Here is a 21,112-nt window from a genome sequence, read left to right as displayed (position 1 = left end):
GGAGGTGACCAGAGGGACAGCAAACGCACAGCAGCGGTGCCCGAGGTCAGGCCGGCTGTGCCGCAGCCGTGAGCCGACGCGTGCTCCGTGGCGAGGCTGCAGTGGGTACTGGGGGTGGTTTCTGGACTGAGGGCGGGACCGAGACTGCCCTGCGTTGCCCCCCGGGGGTCGGGTTCTGGAGGTCGTGCACGCAGAATCCAGGGCGACCGTCCCCACCGGTCTGTACATATGTGCACCTGGTCACATGCACGCTGTGTGTGGAATGGGTCGTCTGCGCGCAGACAAAAGTAAAATAACTTTTCTCAGACTGTTGCATCTAAAGCTGTTTTTTTTCAAAACCAGGCTGTATGTATTTGACATATAAAATGTTCACTTAGAGCCCAAGTAATAAGAAAAATTAATCTATGCATTTGTCTGCTCCACTGACTCGGCCCGTCCTCTGTTTACACTGCTGCGTTTCCTTCTGAGCCTGCGTGAGAACGACATTCCGTGACTGTCGGTGACACTGGAAGCCGCTGGTTCTCGCCCTGAGGCTGTCAGCACGCGTCCGCACGCTGAGGGGATCAGTAGCGGCGGCTGCTGTCTGGGTTCGCGGGTCCTTGGACCCAGTGAAGCCTCAGGTGCAGCTTCGCCTTTTACTGAAACTTGCTTGCGGCCCACACTTCCATGTACCCCGCCCCCGCCCTTTCCCCTCTCTCTACAATCGGTAAGCATGTCCTCGGGTGAGGATACAAAAATAGCACTAGGACACCCCCCCCCGGAAATGCAGAAGCGCCATCGTGGTAACTCCAGAGACGGGGGGCTCGTGTGGCCTCAAACTGCCTCACAGAGCCCCCTCTCCTGAGCCCTCCGCTGGCCTTGCCTCCTTCGGCTCCACCTGTCTTGGTCCCCGACCCCGTTTTCAGCTGCGAGGTGGGCGGCTGTGACGGGATCCCGGGGCCTGACGGGGGGGCTGTCGTCATCCTCAGGCTGTCTGGAGGAGCGGTGACTGTGACCTCCTGCCATTGCCCCGGGGCGGCAGCTGGGTGGCCTCCCGCCTTCAGTGGGCCAGCCGTTGCAGACGGCACCTCCACCGGCGACGACCCCTGCACACGCAGGCTTCCTTGCCTTCGTCCTGCGGCGGCCAGCCCTGGGGCCACCTCTCCAGTTTCCCTACAGCCGGTTCCCGCGCCAAGAAGGTCCTCGGCTGAGGGAACAGAACCCCGTTTCAGCAGGAGGACTTGGTGGGAAGGACGCGGGGCAGGCGGCCTCCAGACTCGTGGGCAGGCTCGGGAACAGGCTCGGGCCCAGGGGCAGCCCCCGGCGGAGCCTCGCTCAGTGACCGGGCGCTACCAGCCTCTCCCTGCAGGGTCCGCGTTGGGGCACAGACTCAGCCCGCCAGGCGTGGTGACTGGCTGTCTGCCTTCGGGCCGCCTGGGGGGCAGCGGGGCCTGCGCTCCGGGTCCCTCTGTGCTTGCCCTTGGCTGCGTCCTCCAGGCGGGCGCCCGCGCTTGCTGACAGGAGCTCCGCTGGGAACCGGGTTGGAGCCTTTGTTCAGAAGCGACGTGTGCCGCCTGTAGCGGCAGAACAGGCCAGCCTTGCGTTCGTGTTAAAATGCTGAAGCTGCCCCTCATTTCTAGAGAGAAGGGAAGGGAGGGAGAAAGAGGGACGGAAACAGCGGGTGGTTGCCTCTCGCGCGTCCTCAGCCAGGGACTTGGTCAGCAAAGCGGGCACGTGCCCTGACCGGGAACCTGGCCCCCTGAGCCACACCAGCTTGCTTTAAAAGGAGGAGATCAGGGACAGGAACGTGCGCGTTAGCTCCCGCCCCCCACAGCTTGGGGCCCTGACCCCCGAGCTTGTTCACCTGTGTGGCCCCCTCCCCGCCCCCAGTGCTGCCGTCAGCTGGGGCCGCAGTGAGGTGGTCCTGGACACCTGTCTGCTCGTCCCAGCGGCTGAGAGTGCGCACTGGTGGGCCAGGGCAGAGGCCGTCCGGCTGCCGGCCGTGAGCCACACGCTGAAAGTGTGACTGGAGGCTGAGCGCAGGCCTGAGCCCCCCCTGCCCCCCGCTGAGGCTGGGGGCCTTGTCATTGCAGCAGCTGGGTGTGTAATGGCCCCTGGCCGTTGTGACACCCAGGTCGCAGGGAGAGTCCACCAGGGTCAGGGGGTTCGTGGGTTTCGTCAAGGATGAGCTCAGACAGGGTGTGGCCCTAGGTCATGAAACTGATGCCGAATACCACTGAGTAGTTTATTTTTACGTTTGGGTTTACACACCCAAGTGCGGAAGCGCAGGAGGGCCCAGCATACAAAGAAGGAAAGCAGACCATACAGAGCCAGGGCGCGGCTGGTGGCGGGGCTGCGGGCCAGCGAGCACGGTCAGGCCCCAACCACGTGCAGTGGCCACGCCGCCGGTGCCAACCAGAACCACGTGGAAGCAGGCCAGGGAGCCAGATTACCATGAGAGGAAGGGCATCCTGACCGCCATCCCTCGTTAATTTCAACAGACTGAACTCATGGACTAAAGACTAAAACTGGGTGAGCTGTCAGCTTTTAAAATATAGTTACAATTCCTATGTACAACTACTAAAAATTTTCTTCTCTGGAGAACAAATTATACTGTAGTACTTAACCCCAAGTTCCCATAATTCATCCCAAATTATGGTAGACTGTCCCAGAATGATGTGATGTTTTCCTGTGAATTCAGCTTTCCAGAATTTTCTTCTGGTAGCAAGAGCGGCAGAGGGGACAGGCATGGAAGGGAGAACTGTCCCCCCAGGAGAACTGCTCCAGGGCGAGAAGGCAGGCGTGGTGGAACAAGTGGGAGCAGGACAGGAGCGCGGTCTGCCTGGCAGGCTGGCGGCCCCCCGTCCCCGGGGCGTGGCGGGGGCTCAGGGACAGCGGCGCGAGGCAGATTGAACATTCGTGGGTGTCTCGGAGCAGGGCCTGCAACACAGGAAGACGTGAGCTGTCCCGTGGGTTCTCTGCGTCGTCCCAGGCTGGCATACCCAGAGACGGGTCCTCTCAAAGGAACAAGGGTCATTCTGTTACACATGACAATACATATTAATTACACACATGTTCTGTTACTCTTGTGAAAAATGAAAGGGGCTAGTAACCTGCCTGTGGTAAGAAATTTAAAAACAAGAATCTTTAATAAAACGCTAAACATTGATAATATAGGTTCCTTTTAATTAGGCAAGAGAGTGTTCTTTTTCAGGACACTGCACTCTGTGGCGCCACTAAACGTCTTTGTACGTTTTCCTTTTTATGACACTCAGGTAAGTTTCCCTCTGTTGGATTCTTGGGCACCCGTTCTCCACGCCACCGCAGTCCCAGGGGAGCGCAGGAGACGGTGGGGACGCAGCACCCCAAACTGGCATTGACAAAGCAGCACTGCAATCTGGAGTGGGTGGCGAAGGTCCCAGGGGCCCGGGGTCTCCCCGCCACGGTCACCTCAGCCCCTCATGGGCGTGCACTCCGGTCACAGGGCAGAGCCTACCTGTGCCTGGATTTCCCGCCAGTCGTCGTCGGTGAGCCTGCGGCCGCACTGCTGCTCCAGCTGCTGCAGGACGCCGCGGTTGACGGCCAGGCAGTGGTCGGCTTCTGCCAGGAGCTCGTCTACGTCCGTGTGGTAGGAGCCGAGCATGCGCTGGCTGATCTCTGTGAACTGGGCAGGGAAGCACCGTCTGGGGGCCCGACCACCTTAGGTCTCTGCCTTTGAATCATACTTTGGGGGGAAAGAGACCTATGGCTGTCTCCTCAGTAACTCCACGTCCAGGTAACGTCGTATAGCAGAGAGATTACCAAAAAGACCGGCTGGTCGTTAGCCCTGGTGGTCGTCAGCGAGGGACACTGAAATGGAAAGCTGACGGGGGAAGGAAGCTAGAATCCTGGGAAATCCGTCGCATGCCGTCCTGCCCTGTCACCCTCAGCCTCCCGTAAGGAGGACGGTCGTGGCACACTGCCCGCTTCCTCCTGCTCTGGGGAGCCTGGGGACCAGAGCTGGTTCCCGGGTCCCTGTCTGCCAGCTGCCTCCCCACTGTGGCTACAGATTATGACTTCTTTAAGCGGGGCCGTAAAAAAGGAAATAAAGAGCAAGATGATCACTTGTTAAGCCAGCGCTTCAGTCCGCGTTCCTCACCAGGTTCTGAAATGAAAACCCCCATTGCCTAAGGACCGTCCACATCCCTGACGTGAGCCGCGGCGGTTGGCTGACGGAGGGCTGGCTGCCCCTTTGCTGCAGGACAGACCTTTAGGACGTGCAATTCCTTTTTGCTGCGAGCACTGACGCGGGGGCAGCATGCACATTTCATCCCCAACTTCTGAGCGGTCTGCCTGGGAGGCGGTGTGCATACACGCGCCGCCCTTCCTCTAAAGCACTAGCGCCTGGAAACGAGAAGGTTAGAGAAGCAGAGCCGCCCGGTGACAACGGGCTTCCCTGGGCGGTGAGGGCGGCGGCGCCGTGTGCCGCGTGTGGCCTCCTGCCGGCAGGAGCTGGGGTCGCCAGCACAGCGCGCTGCGCCTGCAGACCCGGCCCGGCCCCGGCCCCCCGCGGGGGTTCCGCCAAACCCGCTCCCGTGGGATTAGCGACGCGGAGCATTTCTAGCGGAGGCAGGGAACAGACTCGGGTGATTCCCCCACTAGGCGCGTTTTGTGCCAGGACGCGGTGGCAGTTGCTCACGACATCCTACGGCCTCCTGTAGACTCAGTTTGGCCCTGGGCCCTATTTGGAAATAATGACCCTGATCTCTGCAAGTTAATCTCCAGAACTTGGAACCATCCAAGGCTTGTGCGTGCCCTTCCACCAAGAGGCCGTCACCCCCTTTTAAAAACGGGAAGCCCTACAGACACGAATTCCTTAAACATTTACCAGGGTTTTTATTTGGACAGCGATGGTTTCCGGCGTCTTTTGGTGGCCGATGGCTTGCCCGGTGTCCCGAGTCCTGTGTGACTTTCTGGGGATACCCATGTCAGCAGCAGCCCGGAGGCAGGCGGGGAGGCAGCACGAGGGGGCCTCTGGGTGCCGGGAAGCAGGGCTGTGCCGGGGCCCAGGCGGGTCCCAGCTCGGCCGTGACACCCGGCGTAGGCGCAGCGCGGACGTGCGTGGCAGCCTTAGCGTGACTGTCGGCGGGACTTCCTTCCGTGCGGGGCTGCTGAGCTGCTGTGACCTGCGCCCGGGCTGTCGCCTCAGCACCTCCAGGAGCCGGGTCGGAACCAGGTTTTCAAGAGAGGAATTAACTGTAATGGTTTTATTTAACCCAACACATCCGGCGAGTCAGCGATGAAGGAGCCGTTGCACAGTCCGTTTTCCTGGCGCGTTTTGGCAGCCGCAGGTGGTGCGCGGTTGTCTGTCTGTCCATCCGTCTGGGACCACGGACGGGCTACAGCTCGATGGCGGGGCCTGGCGTCGGAGGCAGCGGTCAGGCCTCCGAAGGCGCATCCGGACGGCGGCAGGTCGCCATCGCCGCGGTCTCTCCCTCGTGGTCCCCCCACACCGAGCTGCCCGCAGACGGAGGCGTCTCACCCAGGAACCGCGATCCCCGGGCCCCGGGCCAGGCGGGGCCGCGCCGTGGGCCTCCGAGGCCAGGGGATCGCAGGGCGGTGCACCCCACGGGCGGCGAGGGCGAGGCCGGGGCGCCCACGCCCGCTGGCTGCTCCAGCAACGAGGGCAGCCCGTCCCGGCTCCGTGCGTCCCACGCGTCCGGGATGAGGAGTCGCAGGAGCCCACTGGGGCGACGCGGATGCGTGATGGGGGCACCCACACCGGCGCCGGCCGCCCCCTTCCCGACACGGCTCGAGCCGCTCACCCTCGGGACGGCTGCACGTCGCCCTCGAGCGAACATCGCAGGGCGCCCGCTCGCCGCCCGGCTGGCCACGCGATGCACACAGCCCACGAGACAGCGCCACGGGAGCCGCGCGGCCGCCCGGAGCCCACCCAGAGCGCGCGCGGAGCGGGGCCGCCCTCGGCGCCGTCGCCCTAACACCCACCGAGCTCCGCTCTCAGCAGCGCCCGGGCCACGTGAGCGCGCCCTGCTCTGCGGCGCTCGCTGCGCCGACGTCGGCTGCGCGTCCGCGTCCCGTCGGAGACGTCATGTGGGAGGGACATCACGTGGGAGGGACGTCTCGTCGGGAGGGACGTCAGGTCGGGTGCGAACGGCTGGCTTCTCGCCCACGGCGGCGGCGTTGGCGGTAGGACCTCGGCCCGGAGCGCGGCCGCACGTGCGCCTGTCGGGACCCGCGGGTGACTGCGGGCGGGTCCGCTCTCCGCGCCTCGTCCGCCTTGTCCGCCGCCGCAGCCACGCCCGCAGCTCCGCGCCCCCCTGGCCTGTCCTCGCCCGCGGGCACGGGCCCTGCCGGGCCCAGAGCAGCTCCGGCTTCCAGGGGCAGCGGGGCCGGACCCCGGCTGATCCCTCTGCAGACCTCGGCGGCCTGCCCTTCCGGCCTGGGGGTGGCCTCTCCCGGCTGCGTCTCCTGCTCAGACGCCTGTGCCCGGCCTGGCCGCGGTCGCCTCTGTCCCCCGCAGGTCGCGCGTCTCTCCTCGGCCTGGAGAACGGCTCGCCCTCGGGCGCGGCCCTGGCCCAGACCCTCCGAGTGCAGCCGCAGGGGTCCCGCCGGGGCTGTCAGGTGTCCCGTGGGCACGCAGCGCGCGTGACAAGCAGCGTGGCGCTCACACTGGTTAGCAAAGCGCACGTCGCCTTCCTTAGGGGAAGTCGTCGGCTAGGCCTCAGGTGTGTGATACGTCGTCAGTGAGGTTACCCACCAGCTTCTGCTCCGCGAGCGATCCGAGGGCCAGGCGCAGCTCTGGGGGCGGCGGCGGCGGCGGCGGGCGGTGCCACGGGGGTGGCTGTGTGGCAGGATGCGCTCCTGGTGTCCCCGGTGGCCCCCCCCACCTTTCGGGGGATCCAGTTTCGCCGCCCGCACACGCCCTGTGGAGGCTGAGGGGCCCTGGGCCTCGCCAACCGCCCCCTGCTCCCTGCGTGAGCCTTCAGGTCTGTCTCTGTGACCCCACGCGTGCCCATCCCCGCCACTAGGGCTGCAGATGACTTCCCGCGCTCACCTCGCGGAGCCCCCGTGGCCTTCCTCTGACACTCGTCACCTGGGTGCCGTTCCGTTTCCTGCGCGCAGTCCCCATCTGCCCGAGGGAACTCTGTGGACGTGAGGAAGGGCCCTGGCCAGAGCGCGGCCCGAGTGCGGTGACAGGGCTGGGTTTGCAGAGCGTCGGCACAGGTGCAGGGCAGCTGTCCTCCCACGGTGAAAGGATGGCCTCCGTGTAACGATTCGGAAGTTGGTGCCAGTCTCAGGAACCCACGGGAGGCGCATGTTGGGGTTATAACATGACCCCGGCGTTTGCCCGATGAGTGCGCTGAAGAGCCTTCCGTGGACGCTGCAGGCAGGGTTCTGAGAGCGAGCCGGAGGCGCCGGCTTTATTCGTGCAGCTTCGAGTGTTCAAAAGTCAGCAGGGGAAACATTTCCAAAAGTTAAATGTATTTATTGACGACCTGCTGTGGCCACTTTAAGGCCACGTGCTAAGTGTGGCTTTTGTGAACTATCTCCTCAATGTCAGGCGCTCACACGCTCAGCGCCCGCCTGCCGTCCCTCACCCCCTCTCCGCCGCACGGAGCGAAGGGCAAGACCTAGCCCCCCCCAGCCCCCCAAGACACTGGAGTGCTAGTTTTTTTTCAATGAATGGTCACTATTATTAATTCTACAGAAACAGGCAAAATACATACAATTTTCAATTTCAGTGAGAATGACTGTCTTCATATGTTTTCCTTTTAAGTCTCATATTTTAGATATTTGATAAGTAAAGAGTTCAGGTTATTGATATGTAAAGCAATTACTGGTCATTTACAAGTAACGTACCAGCTAAACATTAAAAAAAGTGTCTCACAAAGGCACCCAGGTGAACTCTGTCTGCCCAGGAGGCCTCTCCGAGTGATCCATCTTGATGTCAGCAAATTGCTTACTAATGTGTTGACTCAGGGCCACCCTCAAAAGCAAAATGAAAAGCCTGGAATTTACAGCATATCAATGAATCAGGTGATAAGCTTTTACTGGTTTAATATCCTCGCGGTCTCGCTGCCCGGAGCCACTTCACGTTAGCAACAGAATGTTTGCCATCTCTGGGTGATAAAGGGCCTCAAAGGACTAAACAAACTTTCAGACCATTACGCTGTTTGGTGAGATGTAAATGCAAAAAGGAGGAGAAATCTCACACGGGAGGGTGTGGGAGCGGGAGCCCCCAAAGTCAACCACAGCCCTGACAAATCACTAACTTTTTAAACAATGGTCCGGACTTTTAGGTTGGGTGGAGATAATATAATGCATTTCAAAAGTTTTAATTGCAGCCATAAAAAACCATGCCTCAATTATATGACATATGCTAGCAGAATTTCCAGATAAGGATCAAAGGCTTTCAGCGACCGGCGTGGCGTTCTGCGCAGCACTTGGCCCCGCTGTGCACACCTCTCTGTGCACCGGCGGCCGCGTGAGCGGGTGGCCCCGGGACCTCTCCAGGCAGCTTTGATCTGCGCTCGCCGCGCCCAGGACGGCTCTGTCGTTCCTCGCAGCTCGGGGCCCCTCTGACAAAGCCCTGCTGACTCAAGGTCAGTTCTCAACACGTCTCAACATCTGACCTGCTGGGTTCTTACGCCAGGGCTGCCGTCTGTTTGAAAGGAACTGCGTTGGAGCACGACCTCTCTGTGCTCGGGGTCGGCCGCGCTGGGAACCTGCCAGCGACGTGGAGAGCAAGGCAAGGCCGCAAAAAGGCGCCCGAGTGCGTGGGGGCGTTAGCATGCGTGCGGGGACGGCCTCTGAGCTCCAGTTAGTGGGCGCGCAGTAGGTATATGAAAACTAAAGTACGGGGAGACCTCATTAATCCCCCGCAGGAGGCGTGAGACGCAAGGCTGCAGCCCTTCCACAAGGAAGACAGATTGATTCATAAAAATAGACTGGCCCGAGTTAATCTAATCTAGAGTATTAAAGACACATCCATCTTCTTGAGCTCTTGAAACTTTAAAGGAAACAAGCACTTCCTAATGTATCGTGCCTAAAAATATCCCCCTATTATCCCTCGGCCTTTTTTTCCATCAATTAGACTTCTTTTTCCCCGAAGGTAACTTGTCACTGGTCTGACCCGTGGGTCCCCGGGTTCAGCAGAGAAGTCTCGCCCACTTGCCAGGGAAGAAGACAAGGAATTCAGGGGAACGAGGGATTCACGGCTGCGTCCCTCACCACGGAGACGTCTCCCCCAGCGCGTGGCCCAGTCGCCTGCGCCGCTGCTGCTGAAACGGTCCTTGTTCGGAGAGATGATGCTGACAGTCCCCGCCGCTGACTGCGGCCTGTGCCACATGATTTGTTTCTCCTGGTGGGGAGCAGTTGCACTTTTTAAGACTCAAATAAAATGAATTTGCTTGAACTTAACCTTCACCAACGGCTGCTGGGGGCCCACGTCAGCTTCCTCAGAGCCTGTAGCTGTTCCCTGGCTGCCTAAGGAGTCACCGTGTCCGGCACTGGGAGCTGATGCAGGCCCTGCTATGCAAACTTCAGAGCTCTGGCCGCTCTCTGCACGCGGGTGCTGGGGGCAGGCACTCGGCGAGACAGGTGTTGGCGGCGGGCCTCTGCAGGGCTGTCAGCTGACGGTCACGGGCTGGCCTCCCACCGAGGGGCCTCGAGGGAGCCATTGCTCGCCCTGGCTGAGGGACAGGCTTGTTTCTCAATGGGCGCCGATTCTTCTGAAGCTGGACTTGAGTGCACGTGTTCTGGAAACCAGGAGGCCAAACGAGAGCCCAGGGCGGGAGCTACAGTTTTGTTTTACGTGCCTTCTGTGGGGTCCGGGTTTTAGTCGGCATGCTGGGGCGGCCGGGAAGTCTGTTTGGCTTTCTCCTTGGGCTGGTTCCAGTGAGGCTCAGCTACCTTTATTCCACCTGAAACTATTCTGTTACATTGTGGCAGCCGTCATCAGCGAGCATTTACAAACAATCAAAATCAGTGAATTTCTGTGCAGCCATTTTAATATTGAAGAAGGAGGAAAATACACAGCGTTTTTGGCATATTATGCTTTACTGTTTTAAGAAAGCTTAAAGGGCAGTGGAAACACACAAAAAGATCTGCAGTTTAGAGAAAAGGTGCTGTGACCGATTGAATGTGTCCAGTGGCTTGTGAAGTTTCTCACCCGATGAGGCTGGTAGACCCGCTGAAGTTGGTAGCGATCAAATCGAGACGTGAACTGAGAACAGTCAGTGTCCTACGACACGGGAAGTAACTGACATACTCATAGTATCCGAGTCAATTAAGTTACTGGTGGCAATGAAGACTGTGTCTTCTGCTTTACAGACGACACTAAACGTACTCTGTGGCCAGCCCTGGGTGACGCGGGGTAAGTCAAGGGCGTACGACGTGATGGTTCCGTACGCTTACATGTGAGACGGCGCAGAGTGGGGTCAGCTGGCGTCCGTCGCCTCCCGTGATTGCCATCGCTTTTCCGTGGTGAGAGCGGCTTCTCGGCGTGCGGCGCGGTTTTGGGACCTGCGGTCACGGTGCTGTACGTGAGGTCTGCAGAGCCCGCGCAGCTGCCCGCGTCGCCTGGCCCTCGGCAGCCGCCGGTCTGCTCGCGGTCCTGTGAGCTGGACTTCCCTTGACCTCACGTGTAAGCGGTCCAGATGGTATTTGTCTTTCTCTGATTTACTTCACGTGGTATAAGACCCTCAGGGTCCATGCATGTTGTCGCAAAAGACAGGACTTTTTCTTCCTCGTGGCTGAATACTCCATCACCTGCCTGCCTGCCTCCCTCCCTCCCTCATCTTCATTCGCCCGTGGGTGGACCCTCCAGCTGTTGCCACGTCTTGGCTGCTGTGCCCCGCGGACGCAGGCGTCTGTCTGAGACCCTGGTTTCATTTCCTGTGGGTAAGTTCCCAGCAGTGGGATTGTGGGGCCATGGGGCAGTTCTGTTTCCAGGTTCTGAGTAACAGCCACGCTGTTTCCACAGCGGCTGTGCCGACTGACGTTCCCGCCAGAGCACAGGGGCCCCCTCTGCCCCGCACCTCGGCCAGCACTGGCTGTCACTTGTCTTCTGGCAACAGCCGTCCTGACAGGTGTGCGGCGGTGGGTTAGGGCTGCATCTCCCTGCTGACTCGTGACGGTGGGCACCCTTTCACGTGCCTGTCAGCTCTCTGTGTGCTCTCGGGCACAGTGTCTTAGGTCCCCTGCCCATTTTACAGTCAGAGCGTGTTTCATTGTTGCTGAGTCATAGGGGTTCTTTGCATCATTTGAGAATTAACCCTTTTCAGTAGAAGGTTGGCGAATTCCTCCCATTCCGCAGGCTGCCTTTTCATTCTGTCGCTTGTCTCTTTGCTGTGCAGAAGCTTTTTAGTTTGACGTCGTCCCAGTTATTTATTCGCCTTGTTTGCTTTTGCTTTTTGTGTTATATCCAAAGGACTGTTGGCAAGACCACTGTCAACGAGAACTTTCGCTATATTTTCTTCTAGGAATTCTGTGGTTTCAGTTCTTAACGTTCAGTTTTAATCTGTTGTGAGTTAATTTTTGTTCTGTCCTCTGGGTGAACTGAGCCCTTTCTCACATCTCACAATCTGTCTCTTGTTGGAGCTTTTCTGTTTCGTCCGATAGAAGCACAGCCAGAGGCTCACAGGGACGTGCTCTCGGTTTCCGCTCGCACGGAACACGGTCCCTGTCCTTTCACGCGAGCCTGTGTGTGTCCGTGGAGAGGAAGTGAGCCTCTCGTAGGCCGCGTACGGTTGGCCTTGCCTTCTCTCCTTTGAGTCATTCGGAGCCTTGCGATTGGAGACGTTTATGTGCTCACGTTGAGTCGCCGTGGGAGGGGAGGGCTTCCTCATGCCATCTCACCGTTTTATGGTTTTTGTGGTTCCCGACGCTTTTACGTGGAGCATCCCCAGCGTCTTCTTCATTGTGGCACTGACGCCTTCTAGTCAGAGCCGGCTGTGTGCAGCGTCCCTCAGTTTGGGTTCACATGATCTAAGTCCTCTCGTGTCTTGTGTTTGGCCTGAGGGTATGAAGGTGGTGTTCTTTCCCCACGCATCTGTCCCATGAGGGCACCGCTGCTCGCTGGGTTTCAGGGACGCCCACCGGGCTTTCCAGGGAGTGATCTGCGGGTGACGCTCTGGGGCTGGGTGAAGATCCAGCGCCTCAACTGCCTTCCACCTGGGAATGAATCATTTCCGATCGGAGCGCCAGGCCAGCGCCGTTCTGTTCTGGAGTCACTCAGAGTGACGCAGAGCACACAGAACGCAGCCAGGATGCTGGGGACAGGAGAGGAGGGCAGCGTGGGAGGCGACCAGCCTCTGACGAGGACAGGCGTTGCTGAGAAGAGGACAGATGGCCCAGGAGATTGGGTTTCCCACAGGGGGCAGCTTGGGGGCTGCAGGTCAGGCTGGAACGTCCTCGTGGTCTAGGGATGGGGGCTTCTGAAGCAGATGACGAGCCCTGGGAGCTGAGACCCAGAGCGGAGGGGAGATGGGCGGCCTGGCTGCTATTCTGAGCAGGTGCAGAGGACACTCCGGCCCCGGAGGTGGGAAGGTGGCGCGCGGGTCTCAGCGGCTGCGCTGTCCCTCCCGCAGAGCCAAGTGTCGAGGAAGGACGGCCAGTCTTCCACGAGGACTCCGGCCCCTTTCCCTGAGCAAGGCGCACGGCTACTTGGACACACGGTTGTTCCGCACGGACACATAGGGAAACGTGGACCTGCGGCCCCTGGCCACAGCCACTCTGTGGCCCTTCCCACTCCTCCCAGGGGCAGGAGGCCCCGCACCCTCGGAGGGGACACCTCCCAGCGCCTCCCTACCAAGGACAGGGACTTGGCACTGGGCGGCCCCGGGAAGCTCATCTCTCCACCCCTGTGTCAGGGCTTGTCGTCAAGATAAGCGGGATGTTGGGTCATTTGCTCGCCTGGTGTATTTCATGTCGTCCTGCTGCCGAGGGCAAACCACGTGTGTGTTCTTGGTTAAAGCTGAGGCGCGGGGACGTCCCAGCAGCCGCAGCTGTGGCGGCTCTGCACACTGTGGTGCAGTAGTCCCTCTATAGCGCGGCCGCACTGTGTCGCGGGACTTTAAAAAATATATTTAATCATTTACTGTGGATTTGTTGCTCTGTCGCGGGACTTTGCGGTGCCGTACACGTATGTTGTTAAAGTTACGCAGGTTTGAGAGCGGAGAAGAAACGTAAGGTGCCTGCTTCGCGGGGGGTGGGGTGGGTCTGGAACGCAATACCCGCGGCGAGGGAGGGGACGCTGTGCCTGCACTACGGGGACGGCGGCCCGAGGGAAGGGCGCTGTCGCCTGCAGCAGAGTGGGGCCCGAGTCCCCTGCCCCCAGGGTCCCTGTGCGGCTCTGAGCCACCTGAACGCGAGGGCGGTGTGCGGGCGCAGGGCTCAGCACCTCGGCCCGAGGACGTCCATTGGGCGTGTGAGGGGACCGGAGCTGTGGGCGAATGTCACCCTCCTCACCCGACGCACGGGGCGAGAGCAGCGGGGACAGGGGGTCCCCTTGTACAGTAAGGAGCAATTCCTGTCACTCGTGAGCCCAGGCAGAGGGCCAGGACCGAAACTGCATAAACGCGCTCCGGGAACGTGACCACGTGCCTCCCCCACGGCTCGGAGCCCGCATCCCGTGCCCACGCCGGCTGCCCCGTGACGCTGCAGTCACGGCGAACTCGAACAGCGCCACGCCCGCGTGTGCGGCGAGTGCACGCTTCCCAGGGCCCCTGCGAACACGACGCGGAGTCTTGGCTCAGCTCTGCGAGCTGGAAGGTCCCCCCTTCACGTGACAGACGAGGAAGCGAGGGGGCCGGCAGCTGTGACTCGCCCGACACCAAGGGCTGAGCTTGGACTTGAACCCAGGCCCAGCTGGCTCGCCCCACTCCGCCTTGCCTGTCCTTTGTGCATGGGGTGCAGTGGTGGGAAACTTAAGCCCCAAAACAGAACAGAACAGATAAACGGTGGCTGAGGGAGGGGTAGACACTGAAGCTTCTGGAGACCAAGGGTCTGCACCTACCTTTGCTTCAAAGAACTTTCTCCTCAGCCTGGCGTCTGTGGGTGGCAGCGTCCTCCTCAGGTCTCGGTACCATGTCCTGACCACGTGTCCCCTCCAGCAGGCCTGGATCCTGGGACACGGAGTTGGGGAGGGACCGTCAGGGCCCAGGGGCCGGGGCGTCCTGGCTGCCGCTGCCGGGGGGCCCGGGGCGGGGCGCCTCACCGCGTTGCGCACCCTGCTCGGAACAGCCGGGCCCCGTCGTGAACCACTCGGGTTTGATACTGGTTCCTTCTGCAGAGGGGACACGTTTTCTTTCCTGTGAACTTCTCCAAGGCCTGAAGGCACGCCTGAGGAGAAACATTTCACTTAAAACTTTACGAGTAATTGCTTATAAACAACATTTTTACTTCTAATGTAATTACAGTGTTCTTTTCTCTCATAATTATGAGACTTGGCCCAATTTAGATCATGAAGAAGTTTCACCAGATGTTAACCTTCCTCATGCAGCTTGTCCCAGGTGATGTTGTACAAGCACACACACGCAGGTACAGCAAAAACTTGGGAAGACAAGTCGCGTAAAGGCAGAGGGAACCGTGTCCGGGGGACCCTGCCGTCGGTCACGGGCTGCGGGCTGTCACTCACTCTGATGGACGCTCCCAGCAGCCTGCCACAGAGACATCTGTGCAGCCTTTGTCACACACACGTCACGGGTTTTCTACCAGGATAAACTGTACTGCGGCCCAGAGTCTCATTTGTGGCGGTAAACTGTGACCACGGGCCAAACCGAGGGCCCCTTTGAGGAGCCTCAGGGGCCGGGACGAGCCCCGTCTCCCAGCGCTGCCGTGACGGCCGCACACGTGACTAGGGCAGCGGGTTACTCACCCTGTGGAACACGTGGGAACATGAAAGCAGCACCTGTTCATGGGAAGACAAAAAATGTTTGAAGTTTCAATTAGTTTGAAAGAGAAGCAGCATAAATGCATTAATTAAAAAAATTCTGAATGCTTGAAAGGAAAGCTGTGTTGTTTCTTTGAAAAATTAAAAAAGCAAATTAATAACCTTGATATTCATAATATTTAGTGTTTTAAGTTTAGCATGGCACAGGTATATAATCTGAACAAGAAAAGCCAAGTTAAACATCAAACACACACGTGAGGTTTGCTATTAAGCCATTAGGGTGCCGGTAAACTTAAAAATGAAACAATCACGAAGGGGATGCATTTCCTGGGCAGACCTGACGGGGGGAGGGGCGCAGAGAAAGGGGAGCACAGGGCTTCGTGCAACTGCCGTGCACTCTTACGTTTTTAAAAGCCAGAGCTTTATTGAGATATAACGCTGACACTCAAAGTAAAATAACAATAAATCTGAGATACACACGAATGCCTTAGTCCTTTAAGTGCAGGGAACTGCAGTCCCGAGAAGGTTCCCTCTCTGTGACCCAGTTCCCGGCACAGAGGGACGGCGTTCTGGGCTGCGGCAGGACAGACGCTGAGACCCAGAGAAGGACAGGGCAGTTGGTTCCTGCGGAGGGGAAGCAGGGACGGATGCGGCCGGGACGACCAGCCTCGGCCGTGGTCCTCCCGGGCGTGGGGTGGGGGCGGGGGGCAGAGGCCCTTCCCGAAGGCTCTGGGTGAAACCTCAAGCACCAGGCTGCCTGGTCCGCCCCTGCCATCATTCCATCCACACGTGTCATCTTAAGTGGGAGGAGGGAGAGAAACGTCGGACGAAATGCAACTCAGAAACCTGAAGCCTTGAAACTCACTGCCGACAATACCCCTGAACTGGAAAAGCCGAGGAACACGGCTCCTTTGAAATCATCACCATTTAACTGAATAGCAACCCTTCGTGGACTCAACACTCATTCTTAATAACCTTTCAGTGTTTCAGCAACAGATACTTGATCTATATTGAATAACACGCTCTGTATATTTAAAATATACTTTTAAACGGTCACAGATATCTGCTGTTGGCAAACATTCTCTGAGATAACGACAATAAGTGATTTGGTGTGGAAAATGCACCAAAAATGCCCTAGGGGTGAGGGTCAGGTTCCAGCTGGCCCTGAGCACGCCCCCCAGGGCCCTGCTGGGGGCCACGGCGGCCGTTTACCCCTCCTGTGCCGAGTGGCTTTGGTGCCTGCCTCAGAGGACAGGAGGGCCGCAGGGCCCTCGGAACTCGCCGGTGGCAGGGACGTGCCCACTGCCGCTGGTAACCGAGGACAACCTCAGCATGAGAGCGATGGCAGGCACCCACGCCCACAACCAGACACACGCAGAGCCTGGTGGGAAGGTAAGAAAAAGCCGAGCGGAGGGCGTGTGTGTGTGCGCCTTTCCGATGGGCCAGGCTGTTCACGCCGCAGCCGAGGAAAGCAGGTCGTCACCTGTGAGGCGGCCCCCGTGAGACTCAGCTGAGCCTTCACCAGCAACTGCCGGCCCCAGGGACTGGCAGCAAGCAGTCAAGGTGACGAAGAGCAGGGACCTACCGCCGGGACCCCCTGCCCGGCAAAGCTGTCATTTGGAACGGACGGGCAGATGAGGTGCTTCCCAGACACGGGGAAGCTGAAGGGCCCCCCCCCCACCAGGCCGCTGTTACAACAAGTGTTGAAGGCGGGGCCCTCCGCCCCGGCCGCCCCGCCGGGCGTGAGCTTGAACGGAGCGCCCTTGCACTGCTGGTTAAAGGGTCGTCCTTAAGAAGAAGAAACAAAGATAAACAGGAGCAATAAAAGGCAGTAAATGCATGTCTGCTAACAATGGAATCTGAAAAGGGAAACAGGCTGAATCGAAAGAGACTCACAGAACAGCGGCGGCTGCCAGGTGAGGGGCCGGGGAGGGGCAGAGGTCCGGGCTGGCGGTCACAGCACAGGCGCGTGGCTGTCCCGTCCCGCACGGGGAGCAGGGCCGCGGTGTTCTGACCCCGCGTACCGTGCCGGGCGCGTACAACATGGGTCAGGAGGGTCCCCTAGTGAGTTACCTCATGTCTCCTCACTGGGGTGTGCACCTGAAACTGATACGTGCGTCAGCTGTCATTGAAAAGTGAAAACTGATTTAAAAAACCTGAAAAAATAAGAGGCTGCCAGGGCCAGAAGGACTGCTTGTGGCTTCGTTAACTCTCTTGTTACACTAACAAGATGATGATGCGGCGGTTGAAGGGCCAAGATCTTTCTGAAATACCTGCGTCCCACAGGTGTGTGGTCAGATCCCACAGAGACCGGGAACGGTGTGTTTGCAGCATGTTGTGAACTCAGATTAGCGCTGCGCTGCGGGGGCCCTGGGCTCAGGAAGGAACACCCTCTAGGAAAGAAGCGTCGCTAACGGGCAGGTCACCGCTAACGTGGCCGGCCGAGTGTGTGCATGTACGAGACCACCCGTGACAAAGACCCACTGAACCATCTCTGGAACCATCAGTCTTAGACAGCAGAGTTCACGAGTCAAGATCGAGCGGTTTTAAAGGGTCTTCCACAAAATTGGGATGTGCAAGCCTCGTTTTCCTTTTACGTTTCAGTTCACAGAACAACCAAAAACTCCTCTTTGCGTTCCCCCTCCCCCGTCGGGCCGTGACCACTCTGCCCATGCAGCTGGTGCCTTCCCTCTGGGTAGCCCTCGCGGCCGGTGGCACGGGGGGCTCTCGGCCCGCAGACTCTGTGCTTGGGAACTAACGCCTGCTGAGAGAGTGGGAGGGCCTCCCCACGGCGCTCGGTTCCTCCCCACCCACGCGCGTGCACTAGTGGGAAAGAGCCTCAGCATTCGAGGGTCCCAGGAGGAAGTAACTGGAAAAAAGCCTGGGATGTGTGTGGCACTTTCTGCCTCCCAAAGTGCCCGCGTGAGAACAGCCTGGTGCAGTGTCCCCGGGAGTGGGACCCCTGGGGGTGCTCCTCTAGCTCTCCTGCTGCACACGGGGCTGGGGCCGGGGGGCTACTAACCTGGGGGCGCAGCTGGAACTCTTCCTTGCATATCGGGCAGGGCTGCGTGGAGTCCCCCTGTGCGACGGACCTCTCCCTCACTCTTTCCCACTCGTCGGATGAGAGAGGTGGTGGCGGGGGTTCAAACAGGCCCAGCCTCTGCGCTGAAGTGGAGACAGGAGGAGTGAGAACAGAGTCGGGGGGTGGGGGGGGCGGCACTCACACGCAACTTCAGTCGCTCGGCGCTGTGTGCTTGTCGGGACCAGACCCAGCGCCCAGCAGTTCAGTCGAACGGGAAGGGGTCCCCTGGTCGCTGCAGCGGCAGCAGGTGCCTCTGCGCTGGGTCCTCTGCCCGTCGCCCTGTCCCCAGGCCCAGCATCATCCTAACATCTTGTCTATTTCTAACTTCCCGTGCAAAATAATTTCAGACTTGGAAAAGGCTGTAAAAACCGCCGGGGACTCGCGTGTCTTCATGCGGCTGCCCCAGAGGCCAGCGCTCCACGCGGCCCAGGCGCGGGGGCAGAGCGGGCACTGAGGCTGACCGACGCTGCCCATCTGTCCCTTTCGGAGCCTCGCTGCGGTCACGCTCGGACCCCGACCCAGAGCCCGCACGGCTGCCACGCCCTCGTCTCCCGCCGTCGCGGACTGCTCCGCAGTCTCGCTGGAGAGGGCTGGCCGGGGACTGTGTCGGGCCTGCTTCACTTCGGCTCTGCCTGGCGTTCCCTCGGGACGGCCCTCCGGCGAGAACGCTGCCCAAGGGGCGCTGCGCCCTCAGCGCGTGCGGTGGGGGCATCTGAGGTCGTGCTGTGTCACTGCGTGGGACAGTCGCTTTGACCACTTGGTCAAGGGCTGGTTGCCCGGTGTCACCTCGGTCAGGCTGTGGCTGTGCCCCTGCTGTGGATGCGGACGTGGGTGGGCATGCCGTGGGATGGCGCTCGGCCGGATTCTCGCCCCGGGAGGGCGTCCTCACTGGGCTGCTCGCCGAGGGCCGACCTTCTGTGGCTACTGTCCCTTCCTGTTCTACGTGAGCGCGTATTGTGTCAGCGTGGACGAGGGGACGTGCACTTTATCCCACTCGGCGCTGGCTTTGTTCACGTGCCTCCACTGTCTCCGTCATCGTTCTTAAACCTCAGCGCGTACGTAAATTTCTACAAGACTACAACTTACCTCCGTACGAGAAAGGTCACACCGTGAGTCCCAACTAGACCCTTAGCTTGAACACGCCCAGCTGTGAGTGACGAGGGGCGCTCACCTAAGGTCAGGGGTGGCGGCGTGGGATCCAGAACGTACTCTCTTTCCGGGTCAGCACCCCTGGGGCTGCGTGTGCTCTTTGGAAGTCCTGTGTCTATCACAGCCTTTGTATTTCTTTTTAGAGCTTTGGATGTGCGCTCTCTCTCCGGTACCTTGGTCTTGGAATGGTCGGCTGCCGGAAGATGTCGTAGTTGGAGGTCATGTGAAATGTGGTCTTGCAGAGCAACTGCCGTGACTGCGAGCTTCTCCCATCTGGAGCAGTGACCCTGAAAAGCAGGGGAACAGCGGCACAGACAGCACGTTAGGTTGCGATCGTGCAGAGGGAGACCAAAGCTTCAGTGCTCGGCCTTGGGAGCACAGCAGGCCGGCTCCACAGGGGCGAGCGCACGGCCCTGCTCCTCGGTCATGGGAATGACGGCAGTGCCTTTTCCTGTGACCGCCGAGGCCTTGATTACAGCACGTAAGTTCACCATGACAGTGAGGAGCATGCGTGCTGGAACCCCTTCTGGTTCACTCTGATTAAGCGAGGCTGCAGGTGAGTCCTGCTTCGGGTGCACTAAGGGGAACGCCTTCCTGCTGAGATGGCCAGGCGGCTAAGAGGTGCTCGTCACAGAGACGTAGCTGACAGCCACCCCTCCAGGCCCGGTCTGCCCGCTCTCCCGCGCTGTCACATGGCCGCATCACAGCACGTCACGACAACAGCTGTGTGCGGGTCCCTAAAAAGAATTGTCTACCTTGTTTTTTAACATGCCAAATCCGGAAGCGTGGTCCCTTGCTTGGCTCCCTCACATTACGTCATCATATTCCATTGCTTTCCTTCTCCTGTAAAAAGTCAACAGTCGGGTTGGGCTGCACATAGCAAGGGGGGCCCCCTGGGCTCCATAGCGAGCAGGTGGGACGTGCCCTCCGGAGCAGACGCTCCCCTGGGACGGACGGGCCGGAGGGGACTCGCTCGCAGGCTGCCTCGGGGGGGCAGGGCCCGAGAGGACGCCGGCCGCGGCGCGCAGGCCTGGCACACGGGAGCAGACGTGCGATCCGCGCCTCCTCTACCCACGTGCCCGGCGTTTTCCTCTACGTTTCGGAGTCTCGGCCTCCCCACCTTGGAGCCGCGGTGACGGCACGCAGCTCGCAGGGGCGCAGTGAGACAGCCTTCGCCCCGGGTCTCCCGTGGGCCCGTCCCACTGAAGCTGCGCCCCTTCCCCCCAAGGCTGCTGGAGGAACCTGGAATGGGCCCCTTGAGGCTTTAGACAAGGGCGTGTTTTCTGAAGAAGAGTCCGAAATATTTTGGGATGGGGAGAAACGCGTTATTGACGTGACCTGGGAAGCCGTCCGGAGGGCCCACGTGGGAGACTGGGAGGGAGTTAGTCCAAAACGGGCCCTGGGGACCAGCCGCCCGCGAGAGGCGTCCAGTGGAGTGAGCGAGGCGCGGGGCGGCCCTTCTGTGGGGACGGTCGCTTTGCCGTGACCGCGAGGCGGCAGGACTGGGCGAGGGCGCAGGGCTGCAGGGTCCCGCCGGGACTTCCCGCCGGGCAGCACCGCGGCCTCCCGGGCGGGGAACCTGCCCGCTGAGGGCCCCCGCTCCGTGCCGGGAACGAGGCGGCGCCCCTCGCGGGGAGCCCCCGGCCTGCGGCTGCGGGGGGCGGAGGCCCGGCTCTGGCCCTGGGTCGGGAGCTGAAGTGGCGGGGCTGCCTGCTGGTGACCGCCGGCGGGGACGACCGGCCGAGGGAAGGGGCGCCCAAGCGGCCCGCAGTGACGGGTGGACACGCGCGCCCCGCACGGGCCTGACGCCGCGGCAGGACACGCTCACGCTCGGAGCGCGGTGCCGTGGCCCGGGAGCGGCGACCGCGCGCCTGGCAGCGGGGCGCACGCCGGTAACGTGACGTCGCGGCGGCTCTGCCCACACCGGCCGCGCCCCGGGCAGCGCGGGCCTCAGAGGTCACCGACTGCCCTGCGAGCCGCACCCAAGGGTGTCCGGGCGGTGGCCGCGG

The 21,112-nt window shown here is 60.4% G+C and overlaps 1 protein-coding gene across 1 annotated transcript; it reads right to left on the bottom strand.

Moving 5' to 3' along the window:
* Positions 1 to 2,199: 2,199 nt before the first annotated feature.
* Positions 2,200 to 19,942, bottom strand: RNF32 (ring finger protein 32). Its single transcript, XM_090286935.1, has 8 exons — positions 19,859 to 19,942; positions 19,126 to 19,390; positions 17,895 to 18,037; positions 14,858 to 14,890; positions 14,198 to 14,322; positions 13,997 to 14,105; positions 3,476 to 3,643; positions 2,200 to 2,919 (listed from the first exon to the last, which is right to left on the bottom strand). Exons 1-8 carry the CDS (start codon positions 19,871 to 19,873, stop codon positions 2,677 to 2,679), a joined length of 1,101 nt encoding a protein of 366 aa, XP_090143061.1. The 5' UTR covers positions 19,874 to 19,942; the 3' UTR covers positions 2,200 to 2,676.
* Between the last annotated feature and the right edge of the window lie 1,170 nt (positions 19,943 to 21,112).

This window comes from Furipterus horrens, unplaced genomic scaffold (genome assembly GCF_987537825.1).
Source record: "Furipterus horrens unplaced genomic scaffold, mFurHor1.1.pri manual_scaffold_9, whole genome shotgun sequence".
NCBI lineage: Eukaryota > Metazoa > Chordata > Mammalia > Chiroptera > Furipteridae > Furipterus > Furipterus horrens.
The sequence above is the reverse complement of the archived record's forward strand: the minus strand, read 5'-3'. Positions and strand labels throughout refer to the sequence as shown.